The sequence below is a fragment of the Carcharhinus amblyrhynchos genome, chromosome 8 (assembly GCF_965287045.1).
Source record: "Carcharhinus amblyrhynchos chromosome 8, sCarAmb.v2.hapA, whole genome shotgun sequence".
In the NCBI taxonomy this organism is placed as follows: domain Eukaryota; kingdom Metazoa; phylum Chordata; class Chondrichthyes; order Carcharhiniformes; family Carcharhinidae; genus Carcharhinus; species Carcharhinus amblyrhynchos.
In genome coordinates, this window is record NC_137331.1 from 110,857,732 (window position 1) to 110,879,923 (window position 22,192).

General features: G+C 44.7%; 1 protein-coding gene across 8 annotated transcripts in view; it reads left to right on the forward strand.

Annotated features, from left to right (window-relative positions):
• LOC145346831 (receptor-type tyrosine-protein phosphatase mu) overlaps positions 1–22,192 on the forward strand; it is an 834,856-nt gene that overhangs the window by 671,752 nt on the left and 140,912 nt on the right. For 5 of the 8 annotated variants that reach the window (XM_080194637.1, XM_080194639.1, XM_080194641.1 and 2 more), the window contains 4 exons: positions 6,168–6,319; positions 6,406–6,483; positions 14,723–14,749; positions 18,824–19,011. In XM_080194637.1, the coding sequence (XP_080050763.1) occupies positions 6,168–6,319; positions 6,406–6,483; positions 14,723–14,749; positions 18,824–19,011 (445 nt within the window). The remainder of the gene's footprint in view (positions 1–6,167; positions 6,320–6,405; positions 6,484–14,722; positions 14,750–18,823; positions 19,012–22,192) is intronic. The other 3 variants (XM_080194638.1, XM_080194640.1, XM_080194644.1) reach the window with 1 other exon arrangement.

Sequence of the window (22,192 nt, forward strand, 5' to 3'; positions counted from 1 at the left end):
TTAATGTTGGAACATGACAAAATATGACCCACACCACTCAGTTGCAGTGGAACTAATTTGCATTGGAATATGCAGCTGAGGCTTAATATAGAAGAGATGTTTAATAGCTGGTATCGTCACTCAGTAATGTCTCATTTTCTGAGCAATCAGTGATTCAAATTAACTTTTCCTTCTGAAGCAGAAGGTTGTTTTGTATTTACAAATGGACCAAGGAAAAAATAACTACTCTGCAAAATGGAGCTTCCTGTAGAATTCTGTATGGAATATTTATAGAAAATATATATATCTTTAGCATTATGTGCCACCTGCAATACTTCAAACACCAAAGTTCCTTCATAAACCATGGCTGAAATCTCAGCAAGGTGCTTGTTAGCTTTGGAATTAATCTGCGGGTCACTGGAACTACTCGCAGGCTCACAGAGACCTACAGCAAGGAAACAGGCCCTTCGGCCCAACTCATCCATGCTGACCAGGTTTCCTAACCTGAGCTCGTCCCATTTGTGTGCTTTTGGCCCATATCCCTCTAAACCTTTCCTATCCGTGCCCCTATCCAAATGGCTTTCAAATGTTGCAATTGTGCTTGCCTCTATCACTGCCTCGGGCAGCTCATTCCACATACTCACCTCCCTCATTTAACGCAGAGTATTATCAATTTATAAAGTTTATTTATTTAATGGTCACAAGTAATGCTTACATTAACACTGCAATGAAGTTAATGTGAAATTCCCCGAGTCGCCACATTCCAATGCCTGTTTGGGTCAATGCACCTAACCAGCATGTCTTTCAGAATGTGGGAGGAAACTGGAGCATCCGGAAGAATCCTACACAGACAAGGGGAGAACGTGTAGACTCTGCACAGACAGTGATCCAAGCTGGGAATTGAACCTGGGTCTCTGGTGCTGTGAGGCAGCAGTACTAACCTCAGGATCAATTAATTAAAGAGCAAAGTGGCGACACCACTCTGATCTTCTGTGTTGAATCCCTAGTGAGGCTGAAGTCTAGCAGGAGCCTGGAGGCAACTTCATACCCATGGTGTGGGCTCTTTCGGCAATTCCTTTAAACTCCCTTACCCTGGTGCCACGGGATTAGAGGGCCACAGTTGAATCAGCAGGCCACCTGGTGGAGTGATTCACCCTTCACAATGCTGGCCTGACAGCTGAGGGTACATTTGATTTTTCAAAAAAAGTCAACAGTCTTCAGATGGTGTTCCATCTCAAGACACCCTCAAGGTCTCACTCCTACGTCAGCAGCACCCAACTCGCCTGGCTGGCCCTCCAGATTTGAGTGCTACAATTGTCCCTCCCAACTGTGCAGTGCACCCACTCACCGCCCCTTGATTGGATGTGGCTGCTGGAGGAAGGCTATTAAGTATTTGCTTGTGAGAAGATCAGGCAGCAGAGATAGTGCTCAGACACTCAAGGGTCAGGACCCGGAAATTTTACCTTATTTATTTATTAGAGCCACCAGTAGGCTTACAATGAATTTACTATGAAAAATCCCTAGTTGCCACACTCCTGTGCCTGTTTGGGTACATTGAGGGAGAATTTAGCACGGCCAATGAACCTAACCAGCACGTCTTTCGGACTGTGGGAAGAAACCAGAGCATCCGGAGGAAACCCACGCAGACACGGGGAGAAGGTGCAGACTCTGCACAGACAGTGATCCAAGCCGGGAATTGAGTCCAGATCCCTGGCACTGTGAGGCAGTAGCGCTAACCATTGTGCCACCATGCGGCCCAATGTTGTTCTGGGCCACATTTAAAAAGTTCAGGAAATCTTCAATTCTAATAACCTAACCGATAGAATTAATTTTGATCAAAGGATCAGCAAGCATTTAATATTCCACTCACTCCTAACTATTATAGCAAAACAGCCATGGGGAAATGCAGCTCTTAAATAAGAACCTATCCTTTGATAGAAGGTAAAGCTTTGTTAATGGGTTGGCAGCATGTTCTCTTGTAGTTTTGCTCAAGATGTGAGCAACATTGGGAAAGGCTGCACTTAATGCTGTACCTGAGCTCTCCTGGGATGGTAGTAAAGGTAAAGTTGCCACAGCCCCAGATGATCATAGGTTGCTCTCCCCTCTGAGAGGGAGAGCTGACTGGTATGATTTAACCTGAGGGTCACCACACCTCAGGTGAGGGGCAAAGTTGAGAAGGTGGGCCTTCATGAATAACCTTGGCCAGTATGGGCGTTGAACCCATGCCATTGGCATCACTCTGCATCACGAATCAGCTGCCCAACCAACTGAGCTAAACATTGAAACCCTACAGTGCAGAAGGAGGCCATTTGGCCCATCAAGTCTGCACCGACAACAATCCCACTCCAAGCCCTGTCCCCACAACCCCACTAATCCCTCTAACCTACACAACCTGGTACAGTAAGGGGCAATTTAGCATGGCCAATCATCCTAACCCGCACGTCTTTGGACTGTGAGAGGAAACACACGCAGTCATTGGGAGAAGGTGCAGACTCCACGCTGACAGTAACCTGAGGCCAGAATCGAACCCAGGTCCCTGGAGCTGTGAGGCAGCAGTGATAACCACAGTGCTGATTCCCTAAGGTAGTGATGTATTTTCTCCATGAACAGTGTTAATGTTGATGATACTCCCACAATGTTGCCAGCGAGTGGGAGTACAAAACCTGATTGCAATTTCTCCATCTCAAAATGCACTTTGCACATGGAGGAGCAAATTCCTGAAGATCGGAGGAGAAATTGGACAGAAAATAGACACAGAAAGCGCTAATCAAGAAATGGATGCTGGAAATCTGAACTGAAAGCTCAAAACACTGGAAATACTCAGCTGGTTTGACAGCATCTGTGGAGAGAAGTTTAGTCAATGACCCTTCATCGAAACTGGTGAAAGGTAGAAACATTACAGGGATTGATATGGGTGGGACAAAGACAAAAGGAAGGCCCGTGATAGGGTGGAAGACAGGAGATTTACAACTCTGACAGATGCACCATAGGAAGTGTTCTTTCTGGATGTATCAGAGCTCGGTATGGCTCCTGCTCTGCCCAAGACCACAGAAAACTACAAAGGGTTGTTAACGTAGCCCAGTCCATCACTCTTACCCACTTCCCATCCATTGATTCTGTTTACATACACTCCCCGCTGCCTCGGGAAAGCAACCAGCGTAATCACTGACCTCATGCACCCTGGACATTCTCTCTTCCACTTTCTTCCATCAAGAAAAAGATATAAAAGTCTGAGATCACATACCAACCAACTCAAGAATAGCTTCTTCCCTGCTGCTGTCAGACTTCTGAACAGATCTACCTTACATTAAGTTGATCTTGCTCTACACTATCTCTATGACTATAACACTACCTTCTGCACCTTCTTTCCTTCTCTATGAACCGTATGCTCTGTCCGTGTAGCACATAAGAAACAATACTATTCACTGTATACTAATACATATGACAATCAAATCAGATCAAACCAATCAACAAAAATAGTTTCAGCCTACTCCCAAAGGACACCTCAGAAACTCTGTAATATGTTAATTTACTCTCAAAGAACAGAATTCCACATATGCATGGCTGACTTTAATGGCTTCAGTTTCCAGCCATCAACTGTCCAGAAAGCCAGGTCCACCCCATCAAGACCACTTTCAGAAGGTGAGACAGGAATTGCATGTTAATCAGGCAATGAACTGCCTGACATCTGTAATAAGCCTTTGGAGGCAGAAGTCCCTTCACCAAAATCCCTTTATTTACAATTCCAACAGCAGTACACAGGGTGCTAGTAGTTAACAGTCTACCTTTGGGAATCCCAGAGGAACTGACACTCCTGGTTCAGTACAAGGAAAGGACTCCCTGATGGGCACATCAATTGACTTTTGGAATGTGATGTTCAATCCTGGTCGCCACACTACCAGAAGGATGTGGAGGTTTTGGAGAGGGTACAGAAAAGATTTACCAGGATGTTGCCTGGTATGGTGGGCATTGGCTATGAGGAGAGGTTGAAAAAACTGGGTTTCTTCTCACTGGAACGACGGAGGTTGGGGGGGCGGGGGGGGGATGGCGACCTGATAGAAGTCTACAAGATTATTAGAGGCATGGACATGGTGAATAGTCAGAAGCTTTTTCCCAGGTTGGAAGAGTCAGTTTACTAGGAGGCACAGGTTTACAGTGCAAAGGGCAATGTTTAAAGGAGATGTATGAGGCAGGGGGTGGTGGGTGCCTGGATTTCGCTGCCGGGGGAGGTTGTGGAAGCAGATACAACAATGACTTTTAAGGGGCATCAGGACAAATACATGAATAGGATAGGAATAGGGAGATATGGTCCCCAGAAGGGTAGGGGGTTTTAGTTCAGATGGGCAGCATGGTCGATGCAGGCTTGGAGGACCGAAGAGCTTGTTCCTGTGCTGTAATTTTCTTTGTTCTTTGACTTCTTAACCAGGGAGCTCATATTCCAATAGGCTAACCTCATTGGCCTAATTAAAGTCATTACACCATCAGATTCCTATGCCTATAAAGATGGAGGTCCTATTAGAAACATAGAAACATAGAAAAACATGTTTTCCAAGAGTTGGCAGTCAATCAGAGGGCCAGCAGTCATTCAGTCCCAGCAGTGCCACTGGGATCAGTGGTCACTGCTGGGACTGCAGAAGACCTGGAGCAGCAGCCAAAATGGAGAATGCCCCGAAATTGAGATGTGGGGCTGGGTTTGCTCAGGCAGTGCCTGGGGATGCATGGGGTGGTTCTTGGTGAGGGCAGGGTCTTTTCAAACAGGAACCTCCCTTGTCAAGGTGGGGCCTTCCATGGACCACAGGGCAGCTTGACCGGTGGGGCATCACTCCTCCCCTGTACCTGAGGATGGTTTTTTTGCTGGGTGGCTTTCTGACGTGGCCACAGCCACATCCCTTCCCCAACATCCAGCATGCTACCTCTAGTAGAATCACAACCACCCAAGGGTCTTCGTCGACCTATGAGTGGGTGTAGGCCATCCTCAACCATCCTTTCAACCCCAATTGAGCCAGCCTTTCCTCCCAATCCTACGCCAAAGATTCCAGCCCATGAGTTGTATTATGTTAACTGACATGCAAACACAGTCACTCACGTACAGGTGGAGGTGGGGTTCTCCGGCCTGTGGAAACTGAAAGACTGCCTGCTGTATCAGCAGAATCCTGATTTAATAAAGCTTCTTTATAAGCTGGTGTCTTCAACAGTTGGGAAGTGGAGGATTGGTCCCTTCAGACTGTAATCCAGCAACCCTCTCTGGGCAATGTACATGTATAGATTCCAGATGAGGACTGGTTTAGAGTTGCTTGTGATTAATAGCTTATCTACACTTGCTGTCCAGAATCATATGTCATAAGCAAAACAGCAAAGGGCAGTTGTCACTTGTAGGACTGGTGAATGCCTTCAGGGAAGATGGGAGTTTGCAAAACAAAAATAGTGTTTGCAACCTGCTCCCTGTATTGTGAAGCAAAACTAAAAGGAGTCATTGGCGCGAGGTAATCTTTCTTATTCCTATATCATTGCTTTTGACACCAGTCCAGCAAAGAATCGCAACACTGCACCGATCTCAAACCTATCAGAATACATAGTCAAGAATCCTTAATGTTAGAGAGGAAGACCCTGTACTCTCACAGGGGCAGCACGGTGGCACAGTGGTTAGCATGCCAGACTGTGTCAGGAGCACAGGTTTGATTCCCAACTTGGGGTCACTGTCTGTGCAAAGTCTGCACATTCCCCTCGTGTCTGCTTGGGTTTCCTCTGGGAGCTCTGGTTTCCTCCCACAGTCCAAAGGATATGCTGGTTAGGTGCATTGGCCATGCTAAATTCTCCCTCAGTGTACCCAGGCAGATGCCGGAATGTGGCGACTGGGGATTTTCACAGTAATTTCATTGCAGTGTTAATGTAAGCCTACTCATGACATTAAGGGATAAACTTAACCTTAAACCTTCCTTGTTCCTATCATCATTTTACTTTAAAGTTATTTCTCAGAGGCATCCTAAGTGTAGCGCTTTTTTAGAGAATTCAGATTTCTTTATATTCGCAGATATACTGGACATTGATCAAATGCAAAGGAATCTTGTTGGTAACTTTTAGAATGAGTTGGTACTCAGGTAATTTAAAAGTGTCTGGAATTCCAATCTTCTGTTTGTCTTTCATTAAAAGTTAATTGTGCGCTTTCTTTTTTTCCCCTTAATTTCAAGAAAACTAGCAAAGAAGAGGAAAGATACCCTGAGCAGTACCCGACAGGAGATGACAGTGATGGTGAACTCAATGGACAAGAGTTTTACTGAGCAAGGTACTAACTGCGATGAGGCCTTCTCCTTCATGGATACACACAACCTGAATGGAAGAGGTGAGTTCAGAAGATGTCCCACTGTTTACTGGAACAGTTCCCAAAGTCAACTAAGCGCTGAGCCATTCTTTTCCATTTTCTCTCAGCCATGTCTTCACCATCTTCATTTACCGTGAAGACAAATACACTGAAGAGCCCATCTATTCAGAATTCCTACTACACAGGTAAGTCTCTCTTATAGTGTCATTTCATTGTGCTCTGAGAAGGACATTATGGACATAAGGTTTGATGTCCAATTCTAGATGATTTGAAGAGTAATTTCTCCCCCAATATATGGGTGGAATTTTCCAGCCTCACTCTCCCCGAGACTGGAAAGTCCTACCCTAGGTCAACGGACCTTTCCATGGCCCACCCCTCGCTTGCTCCAATCCCCGGGGGCGGTGGGATGGTAAAATTTCGGGGGACTATTTGTAGGCACGTCAACTGTACCCACTCTGCTAGATCTATGACTAAACAAGTGTTACTCAAATCATTTTTTTCAACTTGTTTCCTTTTAGCTTTATGTCATGGCCAACCATGAAACATAATCAGTCAACTCGACACCAAATCTGTTCTGACACCCTACGAGTGACCAAGTTTCCATTGAGTTATATGTTATCTATCTTACAGCTGGGGGGATAGATCACATGTTACTGCTGGGTTTAATATATTCACTTTGTGCTGTAGGTTTGAAAATCATTTTGAAGCAAATGTATGGTTTATTGGTCTCAAGGGTGCAGAGCTAGTTGCAAAACAAAACTTCAGCAGTTTGCAAATCTGTATAAATGTAAAGTGCAGCTCAGGACTATGTGTAGTTTACAGGATGTATTGGTTTCATGTTGAAAGTGGCACACTTAGCATCCTGTAGAAAAATAGGAGCGAGATGGTGGCACAGTGGTTAACACTGCTGCCTCACAGTGCCAGGGACCCAGGTTCCATTCTGGCTTTGGATCTGCGTGGAGTTTGCACATTCTTCCCGTGTCTGTGTGGGTTTCCTCCAGGTGCTCTGGTTTCCTCCCGCAGTCCAAAGATGTGTGGGTTAGGTGGATTGGCCATGCTAAATTGCCCCTTAGTATCTGAGGACTAGCTAGGGTAAATACATGGGGATAAGGCCTGAGTGGGATTGTAGTTGGGTGCAGGCTTGATGGGCCAAATGGCCTCCTTCTGCATTGTAAGGATTCTATGAGAAACAGGATAATTGCATTATTCAAAAGAAAGTGTTCCCCAATTTTCTCCCCTTCTTTACTGAAGGCTCTGGGGCAAATTTTCCCATTCCTCCCACTGTGGGAATTGGAGCGGGCATGGGGTGGACCATGCAAAGGGCAGGATTTTCTGGGTTTGGGGCGAGCGCGGTCAAAAAATCCTGCCCACTACATGATATGGTTCCATGGTGCTTCCGTCAGTGTTCAGGTGTGAGTGTTGATATCTTCCCTCTTGTGCAGGGAAAAGATAGAATAGCTTTCTGACATGGTCGCAAGTGAGCGAGATCACCTGTTGCCCACACTTCCCAGCAGTGAAACTGGATCGAAATCAGGAGCGGGACCTTGGCTAATTCTCTGTTTGTCCACCTCCGCGGGCTCTCTGAGGTCAATGGTGGTGCCTTTACCATCTTGTCGGTCATTTCAAAATCAATAGTTTTAGTGTGACGATCATTTTGTAGTTTGAATTAGTATGCTGTTAAGCATTTTGTGCTAAACTGACATTTAACAAGAGAAACTGAATTCGTGTTATTGGAAACCTGCCAAATTAGTTGCATAGACAGCCCTTAATTGTGAGACAATTAAAGAATAAGCAATCCATTAATAGATATGTCCATAAGGCTGGTATGGCAATCTGTAACCCGAAAGGTGTACAAGTTTTATAATTATAAACACATTATATAATTAACCCTTTATCATTAAGGATCTCACCAGGCAGAAACAGCTCGGAGAACTGTACTTTTCAGATGGGGTTGATGGGAATCACTAAAATAGTTGATTGACATTTAAAAAGCACGGAACAGAAGCTTATTGGGGTTAAACGTAGAAACTAGAAGCAAGAGTAGGCCATTTGGCCTTTCAAACCTCCTCCGCCATTCATTTTGATCATCGAATTCAATACCCTGATCTCTTCTTCCCCCCATATCCCTTGATCTCTTTAGCTCCAAGAGCTATAGCTAATTTCTTCTTGTAATCACACAAAGGTTTTGCCTCAACTACTTTCTGTGGTAGTGAATTCCACACATTCATCAGCCTCTGGGTGAAGAAATTTCTCCTCACCTCAGTCCTAAAAGGTTTACCCCTTATCCTCAAACTATAACCTCCAGCTCTGGACTCCCCTACCATCAGGGACATTCTTTCTGAATCTACCCTGTCTAACCCTGTTAGAATTTCATTAGTTTCTACAAGATCCCCTTTCACTCTTCCAAGCTCCAATGAATACAATCCTAACTGACCTAATCTCTCCTCATATGACAGACCTGCCATCTCAGGGACCAGTTGCACTCCCATGTGTGGCATAATAGCACTACTGCCTCGCAGCACTAGGGACCTGCGTTCAATTTCTGACTCGGATCATTTACTTTGTAGAGTCTGTACGTTCTCCCTGTGTTGGTACAGGTTTCCTCCGGTTGCTCCAGTTTCCTCCCACAGTCCAAAAGATGTGTTGGTTAGGTGCATTGCTAAATTCTACATTCTCCCTCAGTGTGGTGCTGAAGTATGGCAACCAGGAGATTTTCACAGTAAGTGCATTGCAGTGTTAATGTAAGCCTGCTTGTGACACTAATAAATAAACTTCAAACTCTATAGGGTTGATTTTAACTTGGTGTGGTAGCAATTCAGGATCCCTTTTAATATCTCTCCACATTTTTACTTCCACAATCATCACGTTCACTTTATTCTATTGTACAAATTAAAACTCTACCTTATTGAGCATTCCTGCTTCTCGATCAGTATTAGCAAATCCAGTAATTTTCCAATGGGAATCCTCCTCTCACTTCTGGGCACAAAATGGGAGAGAATGAGGCCATTCCTTTTCTTTGAGGGAACTCAGATAAGTGTGGATGAGCTTCAGCCAGTGGATTGAACCATTTGAAGAAAATGAGGCAGAGGACAGTTTGTATTTCTGAATAATAGCCTTCATTTTAAGCTGTAAAGAGTAATCCCTGTCACCATCGACATCTTTAAGAGTTGATGGTTCTGAGCACTTGGTTCCCCTTGATGTGTCCATTAGCAACAAAAGCCTGTTCCCTGGAAATAAGCCTGTTTACCTCCAGCACAAAAACCTGCTTTGATTTCACCGCTCGCCAAGTTCTGCACAAATGAAAAGCTCCAGTTTTGTGTATTTCTTCCCACTTGTGCATAATGTAGTGCGCCACATCATCCCACTCTTAAGGCTTTGTTTTGTTCCATGCTGACAACCTATCCATTAGTATAAGTGGCCCAAGAATAATGATGCCGTTTCCAGCTATTATCGCATGCGTCCAGGTTGCTTCAGATACAAACCGTGATGAGTAAATAGCGGGAGTGCCCCTGGGCCCTGCTGTCTACATACCATCTGTGCCAAAGACAGCAGCAAGCAGGACACAACAACCTGCCACCATAAATTATCCCCGTGCCCATTTCCCCCCTTCCTCTGCTGAAAGCAACAATTTATCTTCGGAACCAACACACAGAATTGCAGGCATTTTTGTTACATTCATCAAATCCCTGAAGGATTTGCAGAAGGAGGCCACTCAGCCCCTCAAGTCTGCATAGATTATTACCCAGCCTTATTCCGTAACCCTGCTAATGCAAAGAACAATTTAGCATGGTCAGTCAACCTAACTTGCACACCTTTGGACTATATGCAGGAAAATAGATATCCTTTGGATTTGTTCCAACAGAGCACCTAGTCAAGTTTGTGAAATGGTTTGAAAATCAAGCCAATATTGTTATTAATGCATCAAACATTTCTCTTAATTTGAAATAAAAAGGTAACATTGCCACAGTTCCAGATGACCATAGGTTGCTCTCCCCTTCAATGGGGGGAGCTGACCAGTGGTGATTCAACCTGAGGATCACCACACCTCAGGTGAGGGGCAAGGCTGAGCAGGCAGGACCTTCAAGATTAACATCAGCCGTTACGGGAATTGAACCCGTGTTGTTGGCATTGCTCTGAACCACTAACTGGCTGCCCAGCCAACTAAGCTAAGCCAACCCCCTAGATTTGAAATACTGCCACTCTGAAACTGCAAGGCTGATCCATAGATCCATTCATTGGCGCTCCTTTCAGTCTCACTTCCTGCTTCCTGTCTTTAATTCTTTTTATTGTACGTATTTCTTCTTCCTTCCCCTTCTTGGGCAGAGCAGGAGCCGTACCAAGCAGTGATACAACCAGAAAGAATGCTTTCTATGGTGCGTCTGTAAAAGTTGGTGAGAGTTGTAGCGAACATGCCAAATTTTCTTTGTCTTCTGAGAAAGTAGAGGCATTGGTGGGCTTTCTTAATGATAGCATTGGCATGGGGTGACCAGGACAGGTTGTTGGTGATCTGGGCATCTACTTGAAGCTCTTGGCCATTTCTACTTTGTCCTTGTTGCTATAGACAGAGGCAAGTCCTCCAATACACTTCCTGGAGTCGTGACTACCTCCTTCATTTTGTTGACATTGAGGGAGAGATTATTGTCATCTCATCAGTTCACCAGATTCCATCTCTTTCTTGTACTGTGTCTTGTCATTGTTTGAGGTCTGACCCACAATGGTGGTGTCATCAGCAAGCTTGAAAATTGAGTTGGAAGGGAATTTGTCCATACAATCAGAGGTGTATAAAGAGTATAGTAAAGAGCTGAGGACACAGCCTTACGGAGCACCAGTGTTCAGAATGATCGTGGAAGTGGTGTTGTTGCCTATCCTTACTGATTGTGATCTGTGGGTCAGGAAGTCTAGGATCCAGTTGCAGAAAGAGGAGCAGAGCCCCAGGCCACAAAGTTTGAAGATGAGTGTGGTAGGAATAATAGTGTTAAAGGCTGCTTTGCAGTCTATGACATAGGTATGGTTGTTATCTAGGTGTTCCAGGGTTGAGTGTAGGGCCAGGGAGATGGTGTCTGCTGGGGACCTGTTGCAGCAACAGGCGAGCTGTAATGGATCCAGAAAGTCTGGGAGGCCAGAATTGATTCAGGCCATGACTAACCTTTCGAAACACTTCATAATGATGGATGTCACCGGACAAAAGTCATTCATTTATTATTGTGATAATCTTCACCCGAAGAGTGGTGAGCTTGTGGAATTCATTACCACAGGAAGTAATTGCTGCCAAAAAGTTGAATGTATTCATGAGGCAGCTGGATATACCACTTGGGGTAAATGGGATCAAAGGTTATGGGGAGAAAGCAGGATTAGGCTATTGAGTTGGACGATCAGCCATGATCGTGATGAATGGCGGATCAGGCTCAAAGGGCCAAATGGCCTCTGCCTGCTCCTATCTTCCATGTTTCTATAATCTTTTAGAAGTGAGCGAGTGCTGTTAACTCAAGTGGTGTAGAAGATCCCAAGGCACTATTTAAAGAATGACAGCAGAGTGATAGACTAGTAATGCAGAAACCTGTACAAGTAGTCTAGAAAAATGGGTTCAACTCCCATTACAGCTGCTGTGAATTTAAATTCAGTTAACTAAATCGGAATAGAAAATACCATTAGTAATGGTGGCCATGAAACCAGCAGATTGTTGTAAAATTCCATCAGGTTCATAAGTTAATAAGATATAGGAGCAGAATTAGGCCATTCAGCCCATTGAGTCTGATCTGCCATTCACGAACGTCCTTTAAAATCTGCCATCCTTACCCAGACTGGCCTGCCTGTGATTCCAGACCCTCAACAATATGGTGACCCTTAACTGCCCCCTGAAATGACCCAGCAAATCCATCAACTGCGTGTAATCATTATGCCAATTAAGAATAAACCCAGATTGACTGCCCAACATCAACCTCAGCCCCTTCATTGTGGCTGGATCAAGATCCTAGAACTCCCTCCCTGACAGCACTGTAGGAGTACGTACACCACATGGAAGCAGGCTCACCACCACCTCCTGAAGGGCGATTAGAAATGGGTTATAAATGCTGACTTAGCCGGCGCATCCTTACCCCATGAATGAATAAAAAACATGTAAAGAGCAGGTGTTTGCCCAGGGTCCAGATCAACATTTCTCACTCAACTAACAGTAGATTAACTGGTCATTTTTATTCCGTTACCATCTGCAGGTCCTTGAATTAATGCACAAAACAGCAAAACAACTGCACTATAGAAACAATACACTGGCTGTGAAGAGCTTCCTCAATATGCAAAGGATACAATAAAATTAAATAAAAACAGAAAAGTTCGACAGATAAATTCGACAGGTCAGGCAGCATCTGTGGGTGTTCTTACGTACTTAATTCAATAAAAAACAATCTGGAATTAAGAATCTACTGATGGCCATGAAACCATTGTTGATTGTTGGAAGAACCCACCTGGTTCACTTACGTCCTTTAGGGAAGGAACTCTGCCGTCCTTACCCGGCCTGGCCTACATGTGACTCCAGAGCCACAGCAATGTGACTGACTCTCAGCTGTCCTCTAAATGACCTCGCAAGCCACTCAGTTCAAGGACAGTTAGGGATGGGCAGAACCAGGGGGTCACAGTCTGAGGATTCAGGGTAGACCACTTAGGACAGAGATGAGGAGACATTTCTTCACCCAAAGAGCCTGTGGAATTCATTACCACAGGAAGTAGTTGATGCCAAAACATTGAATATATTCAAGATATAGCACTTGGGGCGAATGGGATCAAAGGTTATGGGCAGAAAGCGGGATTGGGCTATTGAGTTGGACGAGCAGCCATGATCGTAATGAATGACGGAGCAGGCTCGAAGGGCCAAATGGCCTCCTCTTGCTCCTATCTTCTATGTTTCTATAGATGCTGGCCCAGCCAGTGATGCACATGTCCCACGAATGAATAAAAAAAATCACTGAAACGCAAAATTAAAAGTTTCATGCTTGGCAAATCAAGGTTTTATTTTCTGAACATTTTACCTTACGTTGCACATCCCATTAACATTTTCTAAAGATATTAGTAAAGGCTCATCAGACAATGTAAAGTGTATTCAAGAGAAAGGAATAGGAAGTTGCACCTATATAGTAGCTTAACACATTCTCACAGCTTTACAAAGTCCCTCGCAGCCAAAGAAATACTTTGGGAATGCAATGAGCATAGTTGTGTCGGTAAGAGAACATGTACATGACATAAAATTTTAGAATAAATTGCAGATTGTTTCTTAACCAAAGTAGAGTAGCGACAATAAACTCTTTAATCTTTCTTGTGTGGAAGTCTTCATGCATAAAGACATGGAGAACACTGTCAGTCATTATTCCCTGTAGGCTACAAATTACTATTGCTGACTTTAGTCAATGAGCTATCCAGGATTTTAATGGTGCTGTCAACTTTTAATGGAGTAATTCTCCCATCAAAATAACAGACACATATGTGCATAAATATCACTAATATTGCCAACAGTCATCTGTAGCTTTTGAGGAATGTTTCTGTTTAAAAGGGCACACAGGAGGCCCCGATACAATCTGACCTGGGCTTTGTTCTACGCATTTCATTTTCCTGGTCCTGCAGTGTTTTCCCCATCTCTCACCTCAGGAAGATAAATCCAGAAAAAAACTGCAGAATACCTGATCTAACCCCAAAGAATGCAAGAGTGCGTTCCACAAGCCATCATGTTTCTTTTCATTTACATCACAGGGCATGAATGTCACTGGTGGAGCCAGTATTTAACACTCACTCCTAACTGCCCTCCATTTCAGAGGTTATTTGAGTCACATGCAGGTCTGATCTCTTCCTTCCCTAAAGGGCGTGAGTAAACCAAATGGGCTTTTATGACAATGGTTTCATGGTGGTCATTAGACTTTTAACTCCAGATTTTTATTGAATTCAATCACCTAGGTGGGATTTGAACACAGGCCCCCAAATCTTGCTCTTGGATTACTAGTCCAGTAACAATACCACTGCATCGCTGCCTCCCTGTATTCAAAACTGTATCATTACTGCATTGTAATCATGCCTAATTATCCATTCTTTTCTATGGAAATTGTAACAGATTAGATAGAGGATCCCTGCCTTCTTATTAATTACACATTTTCATAATTTGGCATTTAATTGTTCTGATCAATTAGTCTTTACTGCCACTTCCAGGTATCCATTACTTCCAGTGTAAAGATACTGTGACAAGCCTATAGGTTGATGTGTACAATGTGAGTCTGATGATGCGGAGGTTAACCACTATGTCATGAGTTTTAATTGATTAATAGGATTCCAATAAAGGTTTAAGGTATAAATGCTGATAGAAAATTAAGATGGAAACTAACTGTAGTTTTTTCTCTGGTTTGGTACCACCTTGTGTCTTGGTTCTACTTAATGACTGCTCACCAGATCCATTCGTGCCAACTGCAATATTAGGTGAGGACTTTTCTTTTTCTTTTCCCAGTTTACTGCAATTCGAGAAGATGAAATAAACTAATACAGTGGCTTGTGTATCATTGTTATCGAGCAAAGAGGAGATTAATCAAATGCACCTCTCTTACATAATACCTCTCTGATGCATTGCCTGGCATGGTACTGGGCCACAGAAGTTCCCAGATTTGATTCCTGGCCTGTGTTGAATGAGCTGGTGAAAGAAAGGGGTGCGACAAATGGGCCAGGGGGGAGAATATCAACCAGGGTTCCTACTCCTGTCCACTCTCCAGTTACCAAACCACCCTCCTGCACCCCCCCACCCCTCCTGTGAAATGTACATGTGTGTGGACGTCACAAGAGGATAGGCTCATCTATGATGCTCGCCAACACTCGGGGCATGGGTGGCACAGTGGCAAGCACTGCTTCCTCACAGTGCCCGGGACCTGGGTTTGATCCCCATCTTGGGTCACTGTCTGTGTGGAGTTTGCACATTCTCCCCGTGTCTGCGTAGGTTTCCCCCGGGTGCTCTGGTTTCCTCCCACGGCCCAAAGATGTGCAGGTTAGGTTGATTGGCCATGCTAAATTGTGCCTTAGTGTCAGGAGGTTTGTAGAGTAAATATATGGGGTTGTGGGATTAGGGCCTGGGTGGGATTGTGCAATGGGCTGAATGGCCTCCTTCTGCACTATAGGGATTCTATGACTCACGCATGGAGATTGGCCACTCTTTTAAAGTAGAGGTGGATCGCTGGCTACCCTGGGACTGTATTCCAGGAGGAACCCACACCTCAAGAAAGGAGAAGGGAAGTGGAGGAGGGGGGAGGCTGGTGGAGGGGGGGGGGTGGTGTGGGGGCGATATTGGGGAAGAAAATCCGCAATACAAATGAACACAATCATCACATTTCAATTGGTGTTGTCCTGATGTCGGCAATGCAGATGGGCATTAAAAAGAAACCAATATTCCCCCTCAGTTCCCACGAAGTTGGGAATCTTATTTCTCTTAATCTGAACAGCCACTTCTCTTTCTTTCTCCTTCTGTTTATTTCATCAAAACTGCAAATGATGAAACTGGGCCTGTTTGAAATGCTGGTTTCAAGGGATTGAGCATGACTTGCTATTGGAATTGTGATGCAATGTCCCCTCACACGATTAGTCTTTCACAGTGTCTAAGACTATGGCCATAGGTTCGCACTGAGATCATTGAATTAGGGGCTTCTCCCGCCATTTGACAATTTGAGCACCCCCTCCGCCTTCAAGCAACTGCTGTGTAATCACTGTAATGTTAAAGACACCAGTGGGGGTTACTGGGTTTTAAATAGCAACCGGGTGAAAAAAACTAAATTATTTGTAATCTAACTTCTCCGTCAATACTTTACTGAGCTAGTTAAGAACTGTTCATACTTTAAATTACATCAAATTAATTTTAAAATATATATGACGATGTTCACATTTATTGTTGCTTATGCCCTCTTTCCTTTTCTCCTTTTTTTTTGTCTCTCTCCACATTTACCTCTTCCGTATCTCTTTATTAAAAAAAAAGTGCCAATAAATGGTAAGTTCCTTGCTCGCCCTGCACCAGAGGCAGCTTGTCCAGCTCACCAGATTCTGGCCAGTTCTGTTGTGTGTTGACTTGCATGGCAGTTGACATATAGCATTTCATGCCCTTATGTGACAATCCATGAAGCCATTCATGACATGGCATGCTAAGTAATTGTTCAAGACGTGATCCCTTTCTGCCCCTTTTACTACCCACCCCCCCACCACCACCCAACCCCACCACCACCCCTCCCCCACCCGAGCCCCAACCCTTCGATGGATTCCATCTTGCCATTTTATATTCCGTTGAATGTTTTACGCGCCTGGTCTTTTCATTGTAAAATTTTTATTTTAAGCTAAGCTTGGAGTGCCATCGAACATTTCATCTTCATTTCTGACGTGCAGTAATTTGGCTTGCTCTGAATACTCCCCTTTTTGGATGAAATCAAGGCTGGAAATTAAAACCAATTTAGTAAATTGCTCTTAACAGACGTGACGTGATCTGTTCAAAACTGCTAGGTTGAAAAATAAAATGCCAAAGTATAGAAAATACCCTGTACCCATCTGACTTGAGCATATTTTATTCAACAGAAGGAAAATGCTGATTTGCTTATTTTATTTTGCCTCTCAATTCTTTTTAAGTGAAAAGAACCGTAATAATTTCTGGACCTGGATTTCATTGTATTTGATGAGCTTATCATTTGCACAGTATTTTTCTTGTATGAATATTTAACACTTATGGTTACTGGTTGTCGCCTTGTCAATGGGATGTGAACTATTTAGTTGTTGGCATGACCATTGGGGATGATGCTTTGTAGTATTTTAAAGCTGTGGTATGTCACCAATCCCCCAGGAAGTGATGTAACCTAACTTCCTGCATAAGAAAAACTGGCCTATTTCAATGAAAAGCTCACTTTCGGTAAACTCTGGCTCACTTAAACGCAGTTTCTGGATCATTAAATGGTTTCAAGAAGGTGATAGATATATTTCTGACTTTAAAAAACAGGTTAAAGGAACATGGGGAACAGGTGGGGAGTAGATTTGAGACCAGGGAGAGATCAGCCATGATCTGAGTGAATGGAGGAGCAGGCTCGAAAGGCTGAATTTGATCACTTCTGTTCCTAATTCCTACGTTCCGATGTTTTTTTGCAAGTGCCTACCCTTCATTTTTTAAGGTCTTGCCTTTTTAGCTGGTACCCAACAAGAGACTTAAAGCAACACCCATGATGCAGGGGAAGTGGTAGAGTGGTGGTATTTTTACTGGTCTAGTAATCCAGAGCCCCAACATAAAGATCTGGGGACCTGAGTCCAAATTTCACCTTGGCAGATGATGAATTTGTATTAATAGCCTAATGATGATCATGAAACAATTGTCAATCATCATAAAAAAAAGTCTGGTTCACTAGTGTAAAGGAAATCTGCCACCTGGCCTTCAGATGTCAGATGCAGGCAACCTCTCACAAATGGTTGACTCTTAACGGCCCTCTGAAATGTATGACAGTTAGGGATGGGCAATAAATGGTGGCCCAGCCAGTGTCGCTCAAACCCTGTGAATATGGACGGCGAGCGGGCAGCATCTCAGCTGACCTCAATTATGCCCTTTGCCAACACCTACCTGCTTGCACTTTCCAGCATCGGGCACTGAGTGCAAACCTCGATGGTCCCCAGCTGAAATTAAAATGCATGAAGCTGATACATAAGAAAATAAAATGCCGGAAAGGTATTCAGCCTATCGAAGCCTGCTCCATCCTGAGTCAGTGTCTGACAGATCTTTCCTTGCTCTCACAGTGCCAGGGACCCGGGATCAATTCCAGCCTCGGGTGACTGCCTGTGTGGAATTTGCGTGAGTTTCCTCGAGGTGCTGTGGTTTCCTCCCACACTCCAAAGATGTGCAGGTTAGGTTGATTGATTGGCCATGCTCAATTGCCCCTTAGTGTCAAGTGGACTAACAGGGTAAATACATGGGGTGACAGGGATAAGGCCTTGGTGGGATTGTTGTCTGTGCAGGCTTGATGGGCTGAATGGCCTCCATCTGCACTGTAGGGATTCTATGATTCTATATATTCCTTGTCTCACTCCCCTTATTACCAATCCCCACTTAAGAAACACTAAAATTCTTCCCTTACCTCAGGCTGCGTTGCGAGCGGTTCTCCAATCCTCTGCCACTTAACTCCCGAAATAACTTCCTAGGTGACGGGGTTAAACTATGATCTATGATCTGAGACTACCTTGACCTAGACGACAGATTCCATTTGCCATGAGAAGTACTAATTCCTGATATCAACTTGTTTAATTGGAGCAAATTATCCTCCCAATATAAAAACTGGAAACCTCTGGTCGACATACCCTTTTTATATTTACACTAATTGTGCGAATGCCAAGACCGCAACTTTAAAATTACCATCCAAAGCAACACATCAAAATGATACGTTGATTCACATTGCTTGATTAATTAGATTCTGAAAGCAATTTATGCAGAAGGTGAGGAATTTACAAACCAGTTGAGCTGAGGAAGAGCTAATATAACTCGTTGTGTACCTGCAGATGAAAATCACACAGTTACCAATGAGGCCAACAGCCTGGTGAAGCCGCATCCCTATAAGAAGCGGGACCCCGTGGATGTACCCTATCAAACAGGACAGCTCCATCCAGCCATACGCGTGGCAGACCTGCTGCAGCACATTACACAGATGAAGTGTGCCGAAGGCTATGGGTTCAAAGAGGAATACGAGGTGAGTTGATGTCCTGGTGGTGGCCCTGAGTACACAGCTCCTCCAACCTTGGGTTGGGTTGATTGGCCATGCTAAGTTAACTCTATTGACAGGGGGATTGGCAGGGTAAATATGAGGGATTCTGGGAATAGGACCTGGGTGGCATTGTGGTTGATACAGACCCAAAGGGCCGAATGGCCTCCTTCTGTACTGTAGGGATTCTATGATTCTATTCGATGAACACTTAGCAACAGTTGGGGCATTTTTGCAAAGTGGGTGGCACAGTGGCACCATGGTTGGCACCGCTGCTTTACAGCACCAGGGAGTTTGATTCCTGGCTTGGGTGATTGTCTATGCGGAATCTGCATGTTCTCCCAGTGTCTGTGTGGGTTTCCTCTGGGTGCTCTGGATTTCCTCCCACAGTCTGAAAGACGTGCTGGTTAGGTGCATTGACCAGGCTAAATTCTCCTTCAGCGTACCCGAACAGGCACCGGAATGTGGTGACTAAGGGATTTTCAGAATAACTTCACTGAAGTGTTAATGTAAGCCTACTTGTGACACTAATAAAAAAACTTCCAAAAAATTCTTCAGCCCTTGTTTAAGTAAATAAGTAATGAAATAAACTTTCAAAAACTTAAATAGAGTGATTCTGGCACCCCATCCTAAATTTCTCAAGGTCACGAGAATGGCCCTAATTTCCACCATGTGACAGATGGGTTTTTTTTGTTATGATTTGGATGTCAGTATTAAAGAGATTCAGGACAAGCAGATCATTGTTAGGTGTAGAGTAAATCTCTGCCTCTCTCAGTTCTGGTACACTGTGCCTCAATCCTGACTCAGAAAAGAAATGCAGCTTGGTATTTCTCTTTTCATTTCCCACCACGTCGTTGTGCAGTTTCCTTAAGTAAGCTGAGCAATTTGAAGCCACATTACAAGCAATTTTCGCGTGACCTAGGTCAACAGAAAGCTTCAGCGTAGACTTGTATTCAAGCCAAGGCTCAGCAATAAGAGATAGTGTTTAACCCACTGCCGTACCGCTCCCCATTTGTATTTTTTTGAGTATTTGTCGATGGGATTTGGATGGGGAATCTTCCATGGCTTGGTGAAAGAGGGGCCTCAAATCAAGCTGTTGCCTATCAGAAAATGGTTGCCGTACTGTCCATGGATCTCCAGTCATTGCTTTCTGCAATATGCACAGGCCACTTACGTGGCTCCCTGTTGGATATATTCCTGCGAGATCAATATCACATGATTTTCTGACTGTCCTCTAGCCCCCTACGAGCCTAGAGCACCCCCACATACTTGCTATTGAACTCCATAAGAACATAAGAAATAGGAGCAGGAGTAGGCCATCTAGCCCTTCGAGCCTGCCCCGCCATTCAATAAGATCATGGCTGATCTGTCGTGGCTCAGTTCCACATTCCCGCCCTCTCCCCATAACCCTTAATCCCCTCTCTTATCAAAAACCCATCAACCCGCGTCTTAAAAATATTTAGCGAGGTAGCCTCCACCACTTCAACGGGCAGAGAATTCCAGAGATTCACCACCCTTTGAGTGAAGAAATTCTTCCTCAACTCCGTTCTAAACCGCCCCCCCTTTATCTTGAGGCTGTGCTCCCTAGTCCTACTGTCCTTTCTGAGCGGGAAGAGTCTCTCCACCTCTATCCAATCCATCCCATTCATCATCTTATACGTCTCAATGCGATCTCCCCTCATTCTTCTAAACTCTAACGAGTACAAGCCTAGTTTATTCAGCCTCTCCTCATAGCTCAACCCCCTCAACTCCGGCATCAGCCAAGTAAACCTCCTCTGCACTCCCTCCAAGGCCAAAATATCCTTGCGTAAGTACGGCGCCCAAAACTGCACACAGTACTCCAGCTGCGGCCTCACCAATGCCCTATACAGCCGCAGCAAGACCTCCCTACTTTTATATTCAATCCCCCTCGCTATGAAGGCCAGCATCCCATTCGCCTTCCTGACCACCTGCTGCACCTGCAAGCTGGGTTTTTGCGACCCATTCACAAAGACCCCGAGGTCCCTCTGCACCGTCGCCTACTGCAGTTTTTCGCCACATAAGTAATAATCCTTCCGACCATTATTCCTACCAAAGTGGACCACCTCGCACTTGCCAACATTAAATTCCATTTGCCATTTCCTGGCCCATTCGTCCAGCCTGTCTAGATCCTTCTGTAGACTCCCCACACCCTCCGCACAATTTGCCGTTCCACCAATCTTGGTGTCATCAGCAAATTTCGACACCATACACTCGGTTCCCTCCTCCAGATCATCTATATAAATGGTAAATAGCTGAGGCTGCAGCACCAACCCCTGGGGCACTCCACTAGTCACCAACCGCCAATCCGAATAGCACCCATTGACCCCCACTCTCTGCCCCCTATTTGACAACCAATCCTCTATCTACGCTAACACCCTACCCCCAACTCCATGTCCCCTGACCTTCTGCAATAACCTTTTGTGAGGTACCTTGTCAAACGCCTTCTGAAAATCAAGAAAGACCACATCCACCGGCTCTCCTCTATCCACCGCCCTAGACACGTCCTCATAGAACTCCAGTAAGTTTGTCAGACACGACTTCCCTTTAACGAAACCGTGCTGCGTCTGCTCTATCAAGCAGTTCCCCTCAAGATGCCTCGCTATTTCCTCCTTGATGACGGATTCTAACATTTTACCTACAACAGACGTTAAACTAACTGGCCTATAATTCCCTGCCTTCTGCCTGGCACCCTTCTTAAACAACGGCGTAACATTAGCCGTTTTCCAATCTTCCAGCGCTTCCCCAGAATCCAGCGATGTCTGGAAAATAACCACCAAGGCATCCACTATCACCTCCGCCATTTCTTTCAGAACCCTCGGATGCATTCCGTCCTGTCCTGGGGACCGCATCCAACCGCATCCTTCTTCACAGAGAACCAGCATGCTGAAATAGCTTCTGAGAGGCGGCACAGTGGTTAGCACTGCTGCCTCACAGCACCAGGGACACAGGTTCGATTGGCGGTTTGGGTCACTGCCTGTGTGAAGTTTGCACATTCTCCCTGTGTCTGCGTGGGTTTCCTCCACTTTCCTCCCACACGCTGAAAATGTGCGGGTTAGGTTGATTCACCATGCTAAATTGCTCCTTAATGTTAGAGGGATTTCAGGGGGATTAGTGGTATGAATATATGGGGTTGCAGGAATAGGGCTTT